We start from the raw sequence: 17,343 nt of genomic DNA, 5'->3' as shown, positions 1-17,343 counted from the left end.
GTGTATATACACGTTTGTGTATGTGTGCACACATTGTGTATCTATGTCTCCTTATCACAGTGTTTTAAATAGTGATCTACTTGATAAAAGGCCAGACTGCTAATAAACAGAGTCACATGAATTGAAAAACAGTCTCGGAACTAGTGGTTGCTCCTGCTTACTTTAGGGGTGCTAACGTGGTACTGAATGGGTAAGTAGTAGGTGAATGTCAGATACCCTGAGATATTAATGTGACTATCATATATGAAAACGGGATCATCTGTGCACTCTGAGGACATGACTTTCAGCAGTGGTAAAATTTGAGCCCTGCATATTTCAAGAGCTCTTGATGTTCATTTGAGTGGGGAGAATGGAAGTAAAGCCTATGTGTGTCACTCTGGTGGTATAATGTCAAGGTGTTAGTGATCTTCCTGTGCCAAGTATGAATTTGCTTAAATAAATTGGTAGTGTGCAGAATTATGGGGCTTGAGACCATGACAGCATGACCCAATGTATGGTTTCCTTTAATCACATTTACATAGAATTAGACTGACTTGTTCCTATGGTGTGAACAGTTAGCTCTGGGATTCTTCATCTTCACTTTCAAAGGGAACTAGAAGTTAAGGCTGAGAACAAGGTGTGAAGTAGTGTACATGGAGACTGGTGGGAGCAGGAGGGTCTGCACTGTCCTGGCCCTGTTCACAGAGCCCCACACCCAGCAGCCTGATTTCACAGCTGAAGCACGCAACTCAGTCTCACAGTGCCTTCCTCTTATACTAGTTTCCAAGTTTTCAAATCTCTCTTCTTTCAGTGATATTGAAGAAAGAACACAATAATGTCCGCTAAACACAGTGTTGGCAACAAACTACATCAAAGAAAAGGAAACATGCAAGTTTTTAAATGATATTAGATGTAACAGAAAATCAGAATTATGCCTATGAAAACAATCTGAAGCATGCTGAGGACCCCCAGAAGTTTGTACTTGTCATGCTTTTCAGAGTTAAACTTTCCCTTCAGTGTGAAATTCATGTAAGATGACTTCTGCTTAATGACACATTTTCTATTTTAGTAATCTCCTTTGAAATATTATACTTGTGAGACTTAGAATTTCTATCTCAACTTTTAATTATCTGTGCATGTATCCTATTTTCTTTTTTAAACCATAAGCTCTTTAAGGGAAAGATCAATGTCAGACTGATCTTTGCAATATTTATGGTGTATAGTAGGTATTTAAACCCTGAATAAAGGATTGGATATTTTGTTTAATATTACTGAAAGAACTAATTTATTTTTCATAGAAAAGGTATCTTTTTATGAATCAGGCTGCAAGCCTAACCTTGTAACTATTCACTTATCATGTGAATCATTCTAACCACTCATTACTCATCCAACTTTCTACTGCTCACCTTGCAACAAAAACTTCTGAGGACTTAAGCACTGGAGATAAAGTAATGAATAAGACATGCACAATTCCCAGACTAGGAGAGGTTAAAATCTGGTGGACAGTTAGCACTTGCAACACTGTATTACCAGCGAAATTATTACAAAATCCCAAGTAATACATGTATAAGTATAGGTTTTAAGGCAGAATAAGGACATAATTTATCCTCACAGAGGGGTACTCCATGGACTGAGGTAAAGACAAAATCTTCATTTCATCCTTATCAAAATCAAAGGTATGTTATCAAGATAAATGAGGTGATAATACAGGTAAAACTACTGTATGTTGTTATGGTCAATATTACTGGTCCTGCCCTCCCCTGTACTGAAGTTCTAATCCCCAAGACATTGGTATTAAGAGGTAGGGGTTTGGGGAGGTAATTAGGTCATGAAGGTAAGGGTATCATGAATTGGATTAGTGCTGTCAAAAAAGAAGCGTTAAGGTGGGCTTGGTGGTGCACATCTGTAATCCCAGCACTTGGGTGGCTAAGGCAGGAGGACGACCATGAGTTTGAGGTTTGAGGCTGGCTTGGAGTACAAGCTGAGTCCATGGCCAGTCTACATACATAGCAAGATCTTGTCTCAAAAACAAAAACAAAAACAGAAACAGAAACAAAGCAGAGAGAGAGAGAGAGAGAGAGAGACAGAGACAGAGACAGAGACAGAGACAGAGAGACACAGAGAAACTCAAGAAAGTTAGCTTGGATTTAGCTTTTAGAGTTATAAGAAATAAATTTCTGTTGCTTGTAAGTATTTTGTTATGCAGCCCAAACTGAGACAGGAGATATTTCAGGAAAAATTTTGCTCTAACAGTTGACCAGGCCAAACATAAATGGTGGTCTCATTTATATATAAGATTATAAGATTCCAGATTTACATGTTTATTGAATACTCCGGTATTAAGACTGAGGCCTGAACTAGTGGGATTGCTGCTGCATTTAACATGAGACATGATGACTCTTATGTCCTCCCTGGAATTATTTTCTGTTCTCTACAAAGCATGAAATTTAATAACTAACATTTACAGGCTTCCATATAAATTAACTCACTTCATCTCCTCATAATATTCATTAAGTCTGGGAAGGGTTTAAGATCCACTATTACATAGCTGGTACTGGCTGAAGCAAAGCTTTTCAAACTGAACCAGAATTGTATACTTTTCCACCACACTTGCCACCTCTCTTCAAACAGTGTGTGGGGGAAAGTGACCTTGGTCTTTTTAAAGTGGCTTCACAATAAGGTTATGCCCTTAGGATAAGAGCAAATAACTAGTATTAGTATTAACAAGCAAATACTAGTATTAGGAACTGCCTAACATCCCTCTTTGGATGCATGCGTCCACCATTTGTTCCATTATGAATTTAAAAATACGTTTTTGAGAGGCTTCCATAGTCCGGCGCTAGTTTGAGCACTGCAGTTATAGCAGTGACCTAAACCAGATAAAGGCCCTGCTCTCTTCTGAGGCTTACATTCTAGGTGAGGAAGAAGAATACTATACAAATTATAAATGGTAAGATGTTATGTGGTAGTAATTGCTAACAATATGTAATAGGGTAAGTTTCCATGTCAAGTCCATTTGTCCATGGGGTGTCCCGAAAGCTGACTAAACCTTATTCGGCTTGGGGTGTTTCTAGAAGAGATCAGTATTTGCACTGGGCGAATGAATGAAGAAGATTCACCCTTATAAATTCAGATAGCACTATCCAATTCTTTGAGAGCCTGAACAGAGCAAAAAGGCAGAGGAAGAGCAAACTGGCCTACTCTTCTTGAACCCTAGGAAAAGTCATGCTTTGGCCTTACTTACTTACTCAACACTGCAGTGCCCTAGACTCTGGTTCCCTGCTATCTTCCTTCCCTACTCTCACTCTTTTCCAGTCTAATTTGAAATCCATCTAAATGCTGACCCCTCCTACATGAGCATCTCTAATTCAACTTTCTCCTGTAATCTCCAGGCTCAATCAATGATTACCTAATGTCTCTACCCAGATATCAAAAAGGCAGCTCAATCTAAGCATGTACAATGCCAAACAAGATTATGAACAAGCTCAGTGTGGTCCTTTCAACTAGCTGAGCTCTACGGTCTTCCATATCTTAATGAATGACAACTCTGCCTTTCGAGCTGCTCAGACTTAGCATCTTCCTGACTCTCCTCTCCATTGTAACTTTCACTCAGTTTCTAGTTCTATCTTCAAGTTCTACTTCCAACTACTTCTCATGAGATTTGCTTAGGGACTCTGGTTCAAACTAATAGTCTCTTGTTTGGATACTGCTCTAGGTTTCTAAAGTCCATCCTCTATTACCATTCCCTTACCATCTATTTTCAACCTAGCATCTGGAATCATTTTTTTAAAAGGTATTCCAAAATACCATTCCCTGATCATAACCTACTTAATACCCCTTATATCTTTCTCAAATTAAAATTCTAAGTCCTTACAAAGATCTTCAAAGTCCTATCCCATTTGGCTCCTGCTACGTCTCTGACATCAGAAGATTCATTCCCTTGTCTCATCTTTGCTCTGTGAGTCAGAACATGGCCACACTAATGAAAACAGCATCTTCCTCCTCCAACCCAATCAAGCATTTTTTATTCCTGTTCCTTTATTTTTCTCTGTAGCACTTATGACCCATCTTACACAATGTATTTTTATATAGTTATTGGTTGTTTGTTTTCACTAGCGTTTGATGATATTAAAGACACATCTGTTTTGTTCAGTTACATTGCTGTCAGCCAGGACAGTGTCTGGTATACAAGAAAAACTCAATATATACCATTGAAAGAATGGCCAATAAGCTTAAATAACATTTTATAAATAGAGCCCAGAAATAAAGTGCAGGTTGGATATGGTGAGACTTAACTTTGAAGATGTATAATATTGCAGAATGCTTATATGCTAATAGAAGTGATCTAGAAGAGAGAGAAAATTTAAATTTGTGGAAGGGAAATCTGTGTGAATTATATTCTTAAGTAGGCAATAAAAACAGAATGCATGGAACTGGTCTTAGGAAAAAAAGATATCTAGGAAAACAGGCAATATGGCAAAGATATGAATATACATTCAAGTAAGTGTGATCTTATGTAAGTTCCCTGACCGCTTACTTCTTTTCCATTTTATTTTCTTTCTCTATTAGTTGTTATGACTAGAAGCATTAGAGATTTCAGGGACAAGGAGAAGATAGGAACGATTTTCTACAGTGGGAGATTAATAAATTAGGGGAAGACAGTAGGAGATCCAGACCTCACTCATAGTTAGTTGTCACGAATTTCACGTGGGACTAGTTTGGTAGTGTGTTTGCTCTAGTGTGTTCAGATAAATATGTAAGAAGGTATAACCAAGTTAGATGCTGGCAGGCTTGGTGCATTGCCAGGCAAATATGAAGCACTAAGAGATGAGAAACACTGTTAACAGTTTTTGTCGAAAAATTGCAATAGGAATCGTGTGATCTGGGCTAGGTAAGGGGGTGTGAGAGCATGGGGGTGAACTGGGTGGGGACAGTCTGAGGCATTGGAAAAGTGAGAAGATAAATGGCCCTTCCAGTGAGTTTGAAGAATTTTAACTTGGGAAATAAACCATAAATGTTGGAACTATCAGCTAAAGAGGACATTTAAAAATAGGAGATGAGAGATAGAGCTATTAGCAGTAACAGAGTCAAGTACCTGACTACTGGGATAGTTGGAGGAAATTACTTGGAAGCCAAAGTCACAATGGAGAGAAGGTGAAGAATTTAGAGGCCAGGGTACTGGAAGGATCAACTATGTATATACTAAAAACACCAACTGTTAAGCCAAGTACAGCTAGGAAGAAAACAACAGCAAGATGCTAACACTTTTTTTTTTTGGTCTGATAATGATAATGACCTGCAGTTTTGCCGACAATTACAAGAAGGAGTGGGAGCAGATGGTGTGGATGCACTGGCATAACCTTCAGAGGAAGCAGGGGATTTTATGAGAGAGACATGAAAGTGCTCCGGAATTGTAATGAGGTGTAAGGAAGCCACCTCATCCCATTTCAAGGCTCATGGCAGGAAAGTCACTCACAGCAGAAACAAATTAGCAGACAGGTTTTAACTGGAGCAACAATGTGAAGGAAATACTCTGAGAAGTTAATAACACAGGGAAACGTGATTCCTTCAACAAGACCTGCACTTATGAGCAACCATGCTTGAATATTGAGACATTTTCATTTTTAAAACATGATAAAATAAGACAATAGGATACTCTGGGGTTGTATCAGGTTTCTTGGGTTTTTGTAACAAAGCCCACCAATGAGGCAGTTTAGAACAACAGAAATGTGTTGTTGTACAGCTCTGGATGCTGCTTGCCTCCAATCCCGTAGAATGATTCTCCCTCTGAAATCATCAGGATCTCGTCTAGATTTTGGGGTTTGCCAGCAATCCTTGGTATTTCTTTCCTTATAGATGTGGCACTCAAATCCCTGCCTCTTTGTCTTCTGAGGACACTAATCACGGTGAATTAAGGGCCCACCATACTGCAGTGTGACTCTGACATAAGTAATTCTATTTACCAGGATTGTACTTCCAGATAAGGCCCCTTCTGATGTCCTGGAGATTGGGACTTCAGCATGTCATTAGGGAGACAACAGTCCAACCCATAATAGGATTGTTGAGAGAAAAACAGTACTTCTTTTATGGGATGTTCATCTTTTAAGTCACTTAGGTTCTTGTCCTACTCAGTAGCCAAGGCCTGGTAACCCAAGGCTTTAAGAAATTCTCACTATATCCTCAGCACTTGGAAAGCTGAAGAGGAGGGTCATAAGTACACCCAGCCTTAGTAACTAGTGAGACAGTGTCTCAAAAACAGACTTTTAAAAAAGGAATTTGTGTAGCTTAGTGTAGAGAGTTTACCCAATATGTACAAGGCCCTGGGTTCACAATCCTCTGTATGTGTGTGGGGCTGCTGCTGCTGCTGGTGGTGGCGGCGGTGGTGGTGTGTGTTAAGATGTGTAAAATGTATGGTAACCTAAACAACAAAAAAGCATGAACCGTGTGTATTTAAAGTCATACGGCATGGATGTACATACTGATTCACTGAACTTTAAAGGGCACCTTGGTTGTCTCAAAAAGACAGCATCCAACTTCAAGTCAAGAGGGAAGTCCCTTTCACTATTTTTACAGCTCCATTATTTTAAAATGTTGACCTAACTAAAGCTCACACATTCAGGGATCCATCAGTAGAGGACAGCTTGCACTCATGGGATGCCATAATAATAGTGAGTTGAGAAGAGATGGAGACAGGAAGAAGAGGGAGGAAAGTCCTCATTTTGTTGTTCACTCGAGCTAAAATGAGGAGCAAGGCATTCTTCTTTCGCAATGGACAAAACCTAGGCCAGATGGTCATTTACCGCCCACGTGCTGGCTGCTGTGCTCTCTGGCAGGCCCATGATGCTCACACTGGCCTGCACCCTGCGCCCACTGAGGTCTGTGCCTGTGCCTGTGCCCTTGAGATGCCAACTCTTGCTAAAACAAAACAGAACAAAACAAAGTAACCACTGATGGATAATTCTGCTGCTGGGATTGATCAGGTATTTGTTCCTTTTTATCTTGTCAGAGTGGAGTTAACATTTTAGAAGAGGGGGGTGAGGTTGCAGTTTATTACTTGAAGGTAATGTCTTTCGTGAAAGATGCAGAATCCCACTGTTTAGTAGGATATCTTTCGCTTTCTACTTTCTACACAGCTGGTAAGAAATGAAGGCCCTCACTCTATTACTCTAATTAAATTCCAACTTGGGTAATTACACTATAATTAAATAAATTTTCCCCATAGTTTTAATTCACTGACAAATAGTGCTAGTCAAACAGCTCTATTTCATTCCCAGAAACATGTCCCTGCTATATTTCAATGATAAGTGGAGTGATTTATATTTGGAAGATGCATGCATAAAAAAATGCACAGTTCATAAAATATTTTAGGTATCATTCATGATTACATATGCTTTGCTCAGCATGAGATAACATTAATTTCTATTATAGTCTTTCATCTAATTTCTCATATGCTTAGTGCCAAAGGAAATAAGACAGTTAATTAGCATTTCTGGTTTTCCGAACAGTTTTTGAAGAGTGAGTCAGTGGCTTGTGTCTACTTGGGGTTTTTATTTCTAAAGCACATTTCATTTTCCTTGGGGGTCAGACTGGGATAGGTACGGGTTCTGCCCATCCTACATATGACAAAATTGAGGCAGCTAGTTATTATGATTTCCAGCCTCAGAACTCAAGCTTCCTCTGATCCCCACCACAAGTTCTTCCTGTCAAATACTGGGTCACTATTAAAACAGATTTGTGAGCCATGTCACAGGTCATCAATTTGTAGTCATTAATGATTTAGCAGCAGTTGGAGGCCCAACACCTGGAAACCGATGCCATCCTGGGATTCCAATATTACAGGGCTTCTCTCTGGCTGTGTGCTACTCCGTGGTACAGCCCCCCTAGAAAAAGGTTCCAAAGTGGTGCTAAAGAATTCAACTTTCAGTTTTATTTTAATGACCTCTCTAAAGGGCTGCAGGTGGTTTTTAATAAGAGATATTAAAGACATCAAAATACTTACGAAAAGCAGCAATAGAAGAGGTGTTATAACAATGCCCTGAAAAAAAATAAAAGAGATAATGGTCAGCCCAGAAGCAGCACATTTTCTTTGACATTTTAAACTCTGACACTTGGAAATGCTCTCCTTATCACACCTGTTTAGTAAAATCTAGGAGATAAAGAAGACGGAGCCCCAGTCTTGCCTCTCCTACCATTATGAGTTAGCAGCTTGGTTTCGATTATTTGTGTTCAGTGTCACTAAAAATACAAACACCAATCTTCCTTAGACTCCTCTTTCCACTTTGAAACTAAGTTCCCTTTCACATTGCACATGTGTCACAGGCATGGTGGCTGGTGGCTGGCAAGCGCTCTCACACCAAGGCTTTCAACTCTAACTTGGATAAAGTGCCCCTTTTCAAGAGAAGACAGGTGGTTTAGTCCCAGTTGGGGTCCTCTCCTGAGCAAAGACCACGTCAGCTGTGATGAATGAGATGTCATGATTTTGTAATGTGAACTGATCTCCCCCAGGAAATGAGCCAGGATCTCAAAACTCATTTCACTTGATTAGACTCCATGTCTCCATGGTGGAATGCAAGTCTTTCATCTAATTCAGTCACATAGGACCACCTCAGTCCCTCTGCCTCCCCCAGGCAGAAATGAGCAAAAGATTTGTTTTCTTCGATGACAGGGAACAGTTTGAGGCTGTTGCCGATGAGGCAGAATACAAGCTTTTAGGTTTCTTGAAGGTAAATCTTTAAAACTAAGTGTTTGAGTTGGGAGCTAACATGACAGGTTTTGGTTGTACAACAGCAGATGATTATTCACCCCTCTTAGTTTCTCCTTTATCTACCAGCACTTTGCTATGATTTATACAAAAAAAGCATTTCATATTTTTATAATGCATTCTAGTTGGAACTTTACAGTTTCAGAGTCTGAGCCTGTGTGTGTGTGTGTGTGTGTGTGTGTGTGTGTGTGTGTGTGTCTATGAAAGAGGGGAGGAAGCAAGAAAGGAGAAAGAATGAGAGAGAGAGAGAAATAGACTAAATCATGCCCAGGATCCAGGTCTGGGATCACTTCGTTTCTTTGAGAGAAAAAGGCCTTTTGGTATTTATATGAAAGTTCAAGTTACTACAGTAATTAAATTGCTCTGGATGCAGTACAAGTAGCAATGGTTTATTTGATATAAACATTGAAACTGTCACTTTTTGGCTATACATGCATGTGACAACCAACATACAGACTTGTTTTATTGGAATGAATGCTTTTTTATTAAGCAAACTTTACTACATTTTAATTTAAGAGCCATACTTTTAAACCTATTTATTAAAGTATGCATTTAGTTTATCAACTCCATTGTGCACATGAAATAAGTCTCATTAGCACATTTCAGAAAGCTAGGTGGCAAATGCCAAAATACTTTTTAACTAAGAATCCTACTGTCCTTCAATGATTTGGAATATGTTCGACTTTAGGAGGAAATCCATACTTTACAAGGCAATATGGGAAATTGTAACTAGCTGTTTCAGTGTATGTAGGAGCCATCCAGTTTCAAGACATTTGTTTAAACATTAATCGAACATCCACTTAAATGCAAAGCACTGTGCTCCTCTCTGGACATTCAAGGGCGAATCCAACATGGTGCTTGTATTTGAACAGCTTAAAGCCCAACAGGGGATGCTGACCTGTGAATAAAGTTCAATACACAGTGATAGATGGCATTAAATACACTAGTGAGAGAGGAAAAAGTAGTATGGAAAAGGAGGTGATTAGTTTACTTTGGAAGATTATGAGAGGGAGGAGACACTGAATAGGTTGAAGAATTTACTGGAAACTACTCCAGGAGACTGAGGGAAGGGACATTCCAGGAAGACAGAGGGGTACTTGGAGAGCTAAGAGAAGTATGAAGTGGAGGCACAGAGACCAGATTACCAAAGTCCTCTCAAGGTTGGAAAGAGGAGCTTAGGCTGGTTGTTGTCAACAATAGCAAACTATTGAAGCACTTTAAAAATAATAGTAGAACGAGCTGGTAAATAATTTAATATGTGAAAAATGGGATTAATTTGGCTTATAACCTAACCAGCTTTTACCTTTATCAATTCACCTAAATCCAGATAAAAGAACACAGAAATTTTCATTGTTATTTATGGAGCATCGTAATAACAATAGTACATGTGAAAAACAAGCATATCTATCATGGGATAAAACTCTTTACTTAGGAACAAGGTTGAGTACTATCACCACTCTGGAGACATTTGTTTTTTACTGGATGAAATCATAGTAGATAATATGCATGGAGACTCACCTTTTTTTCATTTCATGTTTCTTCATAATAATGAAATGATAACAGCAATAGTACACTTGAACTATTAATGGTATCTCATGGTTTCCCATACATTTTAAAATCTGGCTGTCTTCTATTGAGGGAATTAGGTTACACACTAGCCACATTTAATACACCAGAAATTGGGGTTCAGAAAAGCCACGCAACCAAATGCAAGGTGGCATGATAAATAAACAGCAAATCATGGAATTGAGCCAGCTTCATTCAATTCAAAATTTAAAACTTACTTCATTACACCATTTGTGCCAGTCACCTTAATTGTCAACAGGACTGGATTGAGACTTTTAAAGAGCTAACTAGACTGTGGGAGTGTTATACTCATTAGTGAATGGATTCCCTCCTATTCATAGCTGAACATGCTACCCGGGGTGAGAGTCAGTTGCAGAGATAGGTCACTGGCCTGTGCCTCACGCTCTTCTTTCTGGCCTTGGAAGGCCTTTGGTAATCTGGTCTCTGTGCCTCCACTTCATACTTTTTCCTACCCTGCTCCACTTCACATAGCTTTCAGAGTACACCTCTGTCTTCCTGGAATGTCTCTTCCTTCTTTCTGTTGAGTTTCCAGAAAATTCTTCAACCTGTTCAATGTCTCCTTCTCCCTAGTGAAGTCCCCTGTGCTTTGCTTCTTGCCAGCCATGAAGTGAGCAGTCTGATGCACTGTAGTCTTCTGCCATAATATTTTTGCTCTGGAGCAAGCTGACCATGGATGGAGGCCTCTGCAATCATAAGCCAAATAAACCTTTCTACCTTTCCTCCTTTAAACTGTGGATGTCAAGCATTTTGTTCCAGGGACGAAAGGTTACCTAATACACCATTGGCCACGGGGAGGCAGATGTCAGCTACCAGTATAGTTTCCTACAGAGTTCTGCTTATGACACACATGCAATGATTTATTGTCATATGATTTTTGTCTCAAGTTGACAATTGATTCTTAGAGATGACCTTATTCTGAGGTCAAGTTTCTCTGCCTGAATACTTCAAACACATAGTCATCAACATAAAGTAGTCCTTTGCAGCACTACTAATTACTTACAATATTTTCTCCTGAAATGTTAAAAACTTGCCAGTGAACAGAATGCATGTTTTAATATTGGGTTAAATATTCCTCACCAAGACACATGTAACGTCATGAAAATGGACTGAAACTTGGGAATGGCAGGAAGAAAACTACAAGTCCTCCTGGTACGATCCTAATGCACTAACTGGAGAGATCAAGGGCTACTTAACTACCAAGAGAGATGTACTTTGCTTTGTTTTCTGTTTACTGCTGGTTGGAACCAGGCAATGGAATTACACATTAGCTTACAGACTTTTGGGGAAGCAATTGGGGAAACAATTTCTGTGTGGTAGAAAAAAAAAGCACAAAATTTATGATTTTATTATCCTGTATTTTCAGTAAGCATTTCTGATAGCCTATAGAACTCCCATTTCTATAGTTTCCTCAGAACCAATTTTACTAATCTGCTGACTTTGTCATTATTCATTTAAGTGAATATTTGAAATACATTCATTCTATGTAACAAAGTCAAGTTTTTAACTTTTTCTAACTTCTACTGACAACTTCTTTCTTCTGAGACTTCTATTTATATTAATGCAAAAATTACTTTAAAAATTACTGTCAGTTAAAATTTTCAGGCTGTCTTTGCCATTTGTCCTGATTAAAATTAGGTCAAACCAACATATAATGAGTGAGACTAGTCAATAGATCCTAGGTAAATAAATTCCAAAATAATGGCATGGGAAAGTTTGAAGACACCTAAATTTAGATAAAATGGTCATGCCATATAGTCAATAAGGAATATGACATTATAAGTATGGATGATGAAATATACAGTGGAATAAATTTAAAGAAGAAAGACAGATGCATTAGGAGCCTGAGAAAAGGCAGTTGAAAAGAAAGTGTGGCTTTTGATAAGTGAACACTTCTTTCCTTCTGCTCTGCCTACATATCTGTTTTTAAAATTGAACCTTCATAGACTAAGTACCTTAATGTGCCCAAATGAAACATTCAGTAGTATGTTTATAGTTCTGCTGAAGGAATCTTAGCAACTAATATGAGCATTACCATTTGTTTACCAGGTGTAGCGCACTAAAGTGAAGCCAGATACACGTAGCTATTGAAGCTTGATTATACTAACCGATTCATTCTCTTGAGTCTGAGACTAAGCTTGCTAAGAAAACTTTTAATATTAATTTTGGTTTTCAAAACAAAATGTGTGTGACGGAGTGAAGACACACTGCCTAGCTGACATCTACCTCCAAGAACTCAGGCACATTGAGGTGTACTAATAAAACTGAGTTCCTGAACAGGCAAAGCCAGAGTCCTATTCTTAGATTTATGGTGACCCAAGCAATGCCATCTTCTGAGGGCTTCAGGTGTGGTGGCTGGTTTATTTCAATGATGCTACATTTATTTAAACAACTTTTTATTAAGCAATATGCATCAGATAGTCATCGTTGGTACAGAGAGGAAAGGTAAATACATGGTCTGTGCCTATGGAGAATTCCTACTTAGAAAGCAGTCTGACCTTGTTGTTCTCTAATCTCAAAAATTCCATTAAGAAATATATCTACCATGTAATTCTCTAAAGATAGTGACTTGGTTAGATCAAAATGAAGGAGTGTGTTTGTGCGTGCGTGCGTGCGTGTGTGTGTGTGTGTGTATGTGTGTGTGTGTGTAACACTCTCTTACTAGATTTGGCCCATCATCCTTTTTAGAGTTCATTTTGTCACTGAATGTTCTTAGTGACTACCATGCGAGGCCCTGTTAGATGCTGAGGCAGAGGCGAATGACACAAACACTACAGGTGTCCTCCAAGTTTTCAGAGAAGTCAGACAATTATGTTAAAATGAGGAGTGTTCCAAATAACCACCTCAGGGAGCTATGATGTGCTCCTCAGGGAGGTGAGAACCACAAGAAGGGTAGGAGTTCACGAGGCAAAGGAGGCGCAGATCGGGGAGAAGAGAAAAGGAAACGCAGGTCAGGGGAAGGACGGCATAAAGGCTTTGGAAGCAAAAACAACACACAGAAACTGAAAGTGATGACTAAGGTGTGGGGGATGCAGCTGAGAGAGATGCAGTGAAAAGCCAGCAGGACCTGGAAGGCCACAGTGAGGAGGAGCTGCTGAGAGACCTTAGATGCCAAGAATGTGGAGAGAAGCCTGTTGTGGCAATGGAATGCTAAAATCTGTGGTTACTGTAACCATCACTCTGAGGTTAGAGAAAAGGTTAAAGCTGAAGACTGAAATAAAGAAAGAGGGCTAATTAGGAGGTTGTTCAGTATGGTACTGTAAGCAGGAGTTGATTTGAGTATGAGAAGGGTGATAGGAAGGAAGGATGGTTTCTTAGTTTTCTGAATTATGTGATCTTGAAAATAGGCGCCAAGAAGGCACTGGGGATGAAGAGATTCAATTTTAGGGGGAAAGATGATATCTGGAAGACTGCCAAGTGGAAACAGTATACATAATTGGGCACACAAGACTGAAGCTCAGGCTGGAGTCTGGACAGTGGATGTCGCTGAGGGAGTCCTCAGCACACAGTTAGCAGTTTATTGCTACCGAGAAGATCTGAAATTAGAAATACAGAATGTAGGCAGAAGGCATCCGAGGCCAAGAAGAAAAGAATTTTAATGAAATGCCTAGTGTGGAAATTCAACAGGAGTGAACATATGGCTGAGGAAGAAGGAGAAAAAGTGTGGACATCTCTTTCAAGATGTCTAGCCGTAATGAGGAGTTAAGAAATAGAGCACTAGAGTGGAATGAATATAAGGTAAAGGAAGTTGGGTTTTTGCTCTCTGTTTGTTTCTTTGTTTTGTTTTAGAAATCAGAAACTTAAAAGGTTCTTAATATTCACACACACAAAAAAAGAAAAATTAATCAGAGGAATGGATATGCAGGAAAGATACCTACAGGAGCTGCAGCGAAGGAATCCCTGAGCACAGCTAAAGGTTTAACTGTACACAGTGGGACGGGTAGTTTTTCATTTCAAAAGAAAAAGACTGAGTGGTACAGGTGAAGACAGGCTTGTGTGCTTGATGCCAGAGAGTGAAGGAATTTTCATCTAAGAGCTTCTCTTGCAGAAGAAGGTACAGAGTTTTATTAAAGGAGCATGTGGAAAGAAAGGGGAAAATCAGTAATCACAGATCTGTGTTATGACTAAATGGAGACTCTATAAAACTGTGAAGCATCTGAGAGTTACTATACTTCAAGATAACAAAGATAACAAGTTGGCCTGCCACATTTTCACTGGAAGAAGACAAGATTTTACATGGCATACCACGTAGCCCAAACATGATGCTGGCTCCGCTCCTCTTGTTCCCATCAAGCAGAGTCATGTCAATGGGTGACCCATTCTGCACAAGTCACCTTCCTACAGGAGCAGTGGACGCTTGCATAGGTAATTGGGGGGTGGGGGGGTGACAGGAAACCTGCCCTGTGCACCTGAGGAAAATTTTACTTTTGTTTTTCAGGGTTGTTTTGCTATACATGCATCCTTGAAAAAACAGATGAAAACAAAGGGTAGTTAGTACCTCTATTCTTAAAAATGTACCAAACTCTGAAATACGCAAAGAATTATCTTTCAACAGAGGAAATACCCAGCAGACCCAATTAATATTGGCCATCTACACATAGGAATTATCAAGTTCACTATTGCTTCCTTTACTATCATCACTGATAGGTGTGAAATGACAATCAAATAATCACTTTGAAATGGCCAGAAACTTCCCTTCAAGATGACATTGATCCCTCCTCTAATATTCCTTGGACAATATTATTTAAACAAGATTCTAATCAACCAAACTGATTTCCAACTCACAATTTATTCTCCCTTATTGACTGATTTATTGGTTGATTTTGGTGCTGGGGACTGAACCCAGGGCAAGTGTTCTGCTGCTGAGTTAAACCTTCAGATAGAAGTCTTTCTTATTTTTTTTTAAAGGGGGGACTCTGTTAAAGTATTTCTGAAATGTAGATGCTCATGTGATTGAAATGTGACCAGAGGACCAGTTGCATTGGCTTGTCAGAACTACAGGATCCAGTCTCTGCCCCAAACCCACTATATTGCAATCTGCATTTTAGCAAAGCTCTCTAGGTAACTTGAAGGCACTCTAAAATTCATAAAGACTGGAGTTAGACTGTAAAGCAGAAGCTAACAAATGTTTTCTTTGTAGGGCCAGATAATGATTATCTAGGCTTTGCAAGCCATACTGTTGTGATTACTTCCCTCTCCTGCTACAGCTGGAAAATAGCCAAGGACAATAGGTAAACACTGGGCATGGCCCAGATGCCCCACGGCCATGGTTGGCAGAACTCTGTTCCAAAGCACTGCTTTGAATTAGCAATTACATTTCAAAAAGAAATATGCGTAGTGCACTTTTTATTTATAACTTGGCTTCTGGTGAACCTGTGCTGGCTTTTAAACATTATAGCATGTTCCTCTGTAACTTCTTATAAGCCACTGTATAATTAACCAATCTTTAATATATCTCAGATTGATATCAAAATTACTACTCAATAGTGTATATAATTCACTTTCTTACCCTTTTAACATTTGCACATCCCTCGCTGTTGATACTGCACCTTTTCTTTATGATTTGTCAAGACAGTGATTTAACAACCTCAAATGTGAGCTTTCTCAGGACACCATGAGGTAACTAGTCTGGGGCAGCAGATGAAGTCTGTTTAATCTTGGGTCTCCTTTCCTTTTGTCAATATTGGTTTTACCATTTTTAATCTAAAGATGGTTCTCCTTGCCAAAGATAAGGGACCAACGGGAAGGGTCAGTGGGGAAGAGGAACCTAGGATGCTGAACAATAGACAGAATGCATGAAGTTTAGGATCCTAATATTCATACCTGTGTAACAGATAAAGGACAAACATAGTAATACAAAAAAGAAATAACATGTACATTACTAATTGCAGCTAAGACAGTGATCTATGTCAAGGATGAACAACAGCATCCAAACTTGTGATTTCTTTTTACTTTTGAACCAAAAAATCTTCTGAAGCTATGTAAACTCAATGGCTTGCATTAAACTATTGACTGCTGACCTGGCTTTTTCTATCAAGATTAACAGTGACCAAAAAAAGAGAAATTCAATTAAAATCTAAAGCAAGATGGATATGGAAATTTTCTATATTTTCTAAGAAGTGTTCATGAAAACCTCTTTATAGATTTAAAATGCAATAAATAACTTTCCAAAGATACTTCTTAAAATTGTTCATCTGTAGAGCATTTAATAAACCAAAGAGGCAACGAGAAAACTAAGTTGAAATTTGTTTTTTGATGACTAAGTAGACACAAGCTTTCATAGGTGAGATAAGGTTCATTTTGGCCTACAAGTGTCCACTTGGGCACACACTACAATCTTTTTCGCCCAGGAGGACAGGGATAGCCTCCCACTAGAAGTACTTGAAAATCATGCACAAGAAGCACTATACATCATGAAATGATTTCACACAACTCAATCTTTGGTCAAAGGTTCCATGGCCTGAAACTGTAGCACTGTTTATTTCTAACACAATGAGCATTAATTGGAGTATCGTAGGTACTCAGGAGAATGCTAAGAGCTTTTCAAACATTACCTCAGGGAAAATCTCAATAGGGAAACTGATTATACTATTCCAATTTCACATGTGAGGAAAAAATGCACTGATAGAAACGATGCTAAACTATTGAGAGTACTACGAGGGAGAATTCAACAAAAGAGAAGTGCCTCATTCACAAAAGAGCACTTTGGTAAATGGGAAGGGGATCAAGATATAAAAGACATCAGTAGGAAAGAGGACAAAAAAGAACTAAGATGGGTTATGTATACCACATGTATCAAGTCTCTGGAATGAATGTTAAGCATTACATACTGTACTGAAAACAAAAAAAGTATAAAAACTGCAGTAAAAACAAAGTATAAAAAAGAAATATAAGAGCTTAGATGATCTAAAAAGAAAAGATGATAAAAGAAAAAGGAGAAAGCAGAAAATTTAAAAGCAAAGATGTTCAGAAAATGGATTATAAGAAATTAATACAAAGTATATCATACAAATTAAAAA

The 17,343-nt window shown here is 38.7% G+C and overlaps 1 protein-coding gene across 6 annotated transcripts in view; it reads right to left on the bottom strand.

The window, feature by feature from the left end:
- Positions 1–17,343, bottom strand: part of Slc10a7 (solute carrier family 10 member 7) — a 241,857-nt gene that overhangs the window by 56,000 nt on the left and 168,514 nt on the right. For all 6 annotated transcript variants that reach the window (XR_010051476.1, XM_063260810.1, XM_013160396.3 and 3 more), the window contains one exon: positions 7,979–8,014. Coding sequence is in view for 4 of the 6 variants with exons in the window: in XM_013160396.3 (XP_013015850.1) it covers positions 7,979–8,014 (36 nt within the window). In the remaining 2 variants the exon portion in view is untranslated. The remainder of the gene's footprint in view (positions 1–7,978; positions 8,015–17,343) is intronic.

The sequence above is a fragment of the Cavia porcellus genome, unplaced genomic scaffold (genome assembly GCF_034190915.1).
Source record: "Cavia porcellus strain 051 isolate PalLab524CR breed Dunkin Hartley unplaced genomic scaffold, mCavPor4.1 scaffold_14, whole genome shotgun sequence".
In the NCBI taxonomy this organism is placed as follows: Eukaryota; Metazoa; Chordata; class Mammalia; order Rodentia; family Caviidae; genus Cavia; species Cavia porcellus.
The sequence above is the reverse complement of the archived record's forward strand: the minus strand, read 5'-3'. Positions and strand labels throughout refer to the sequence as shown.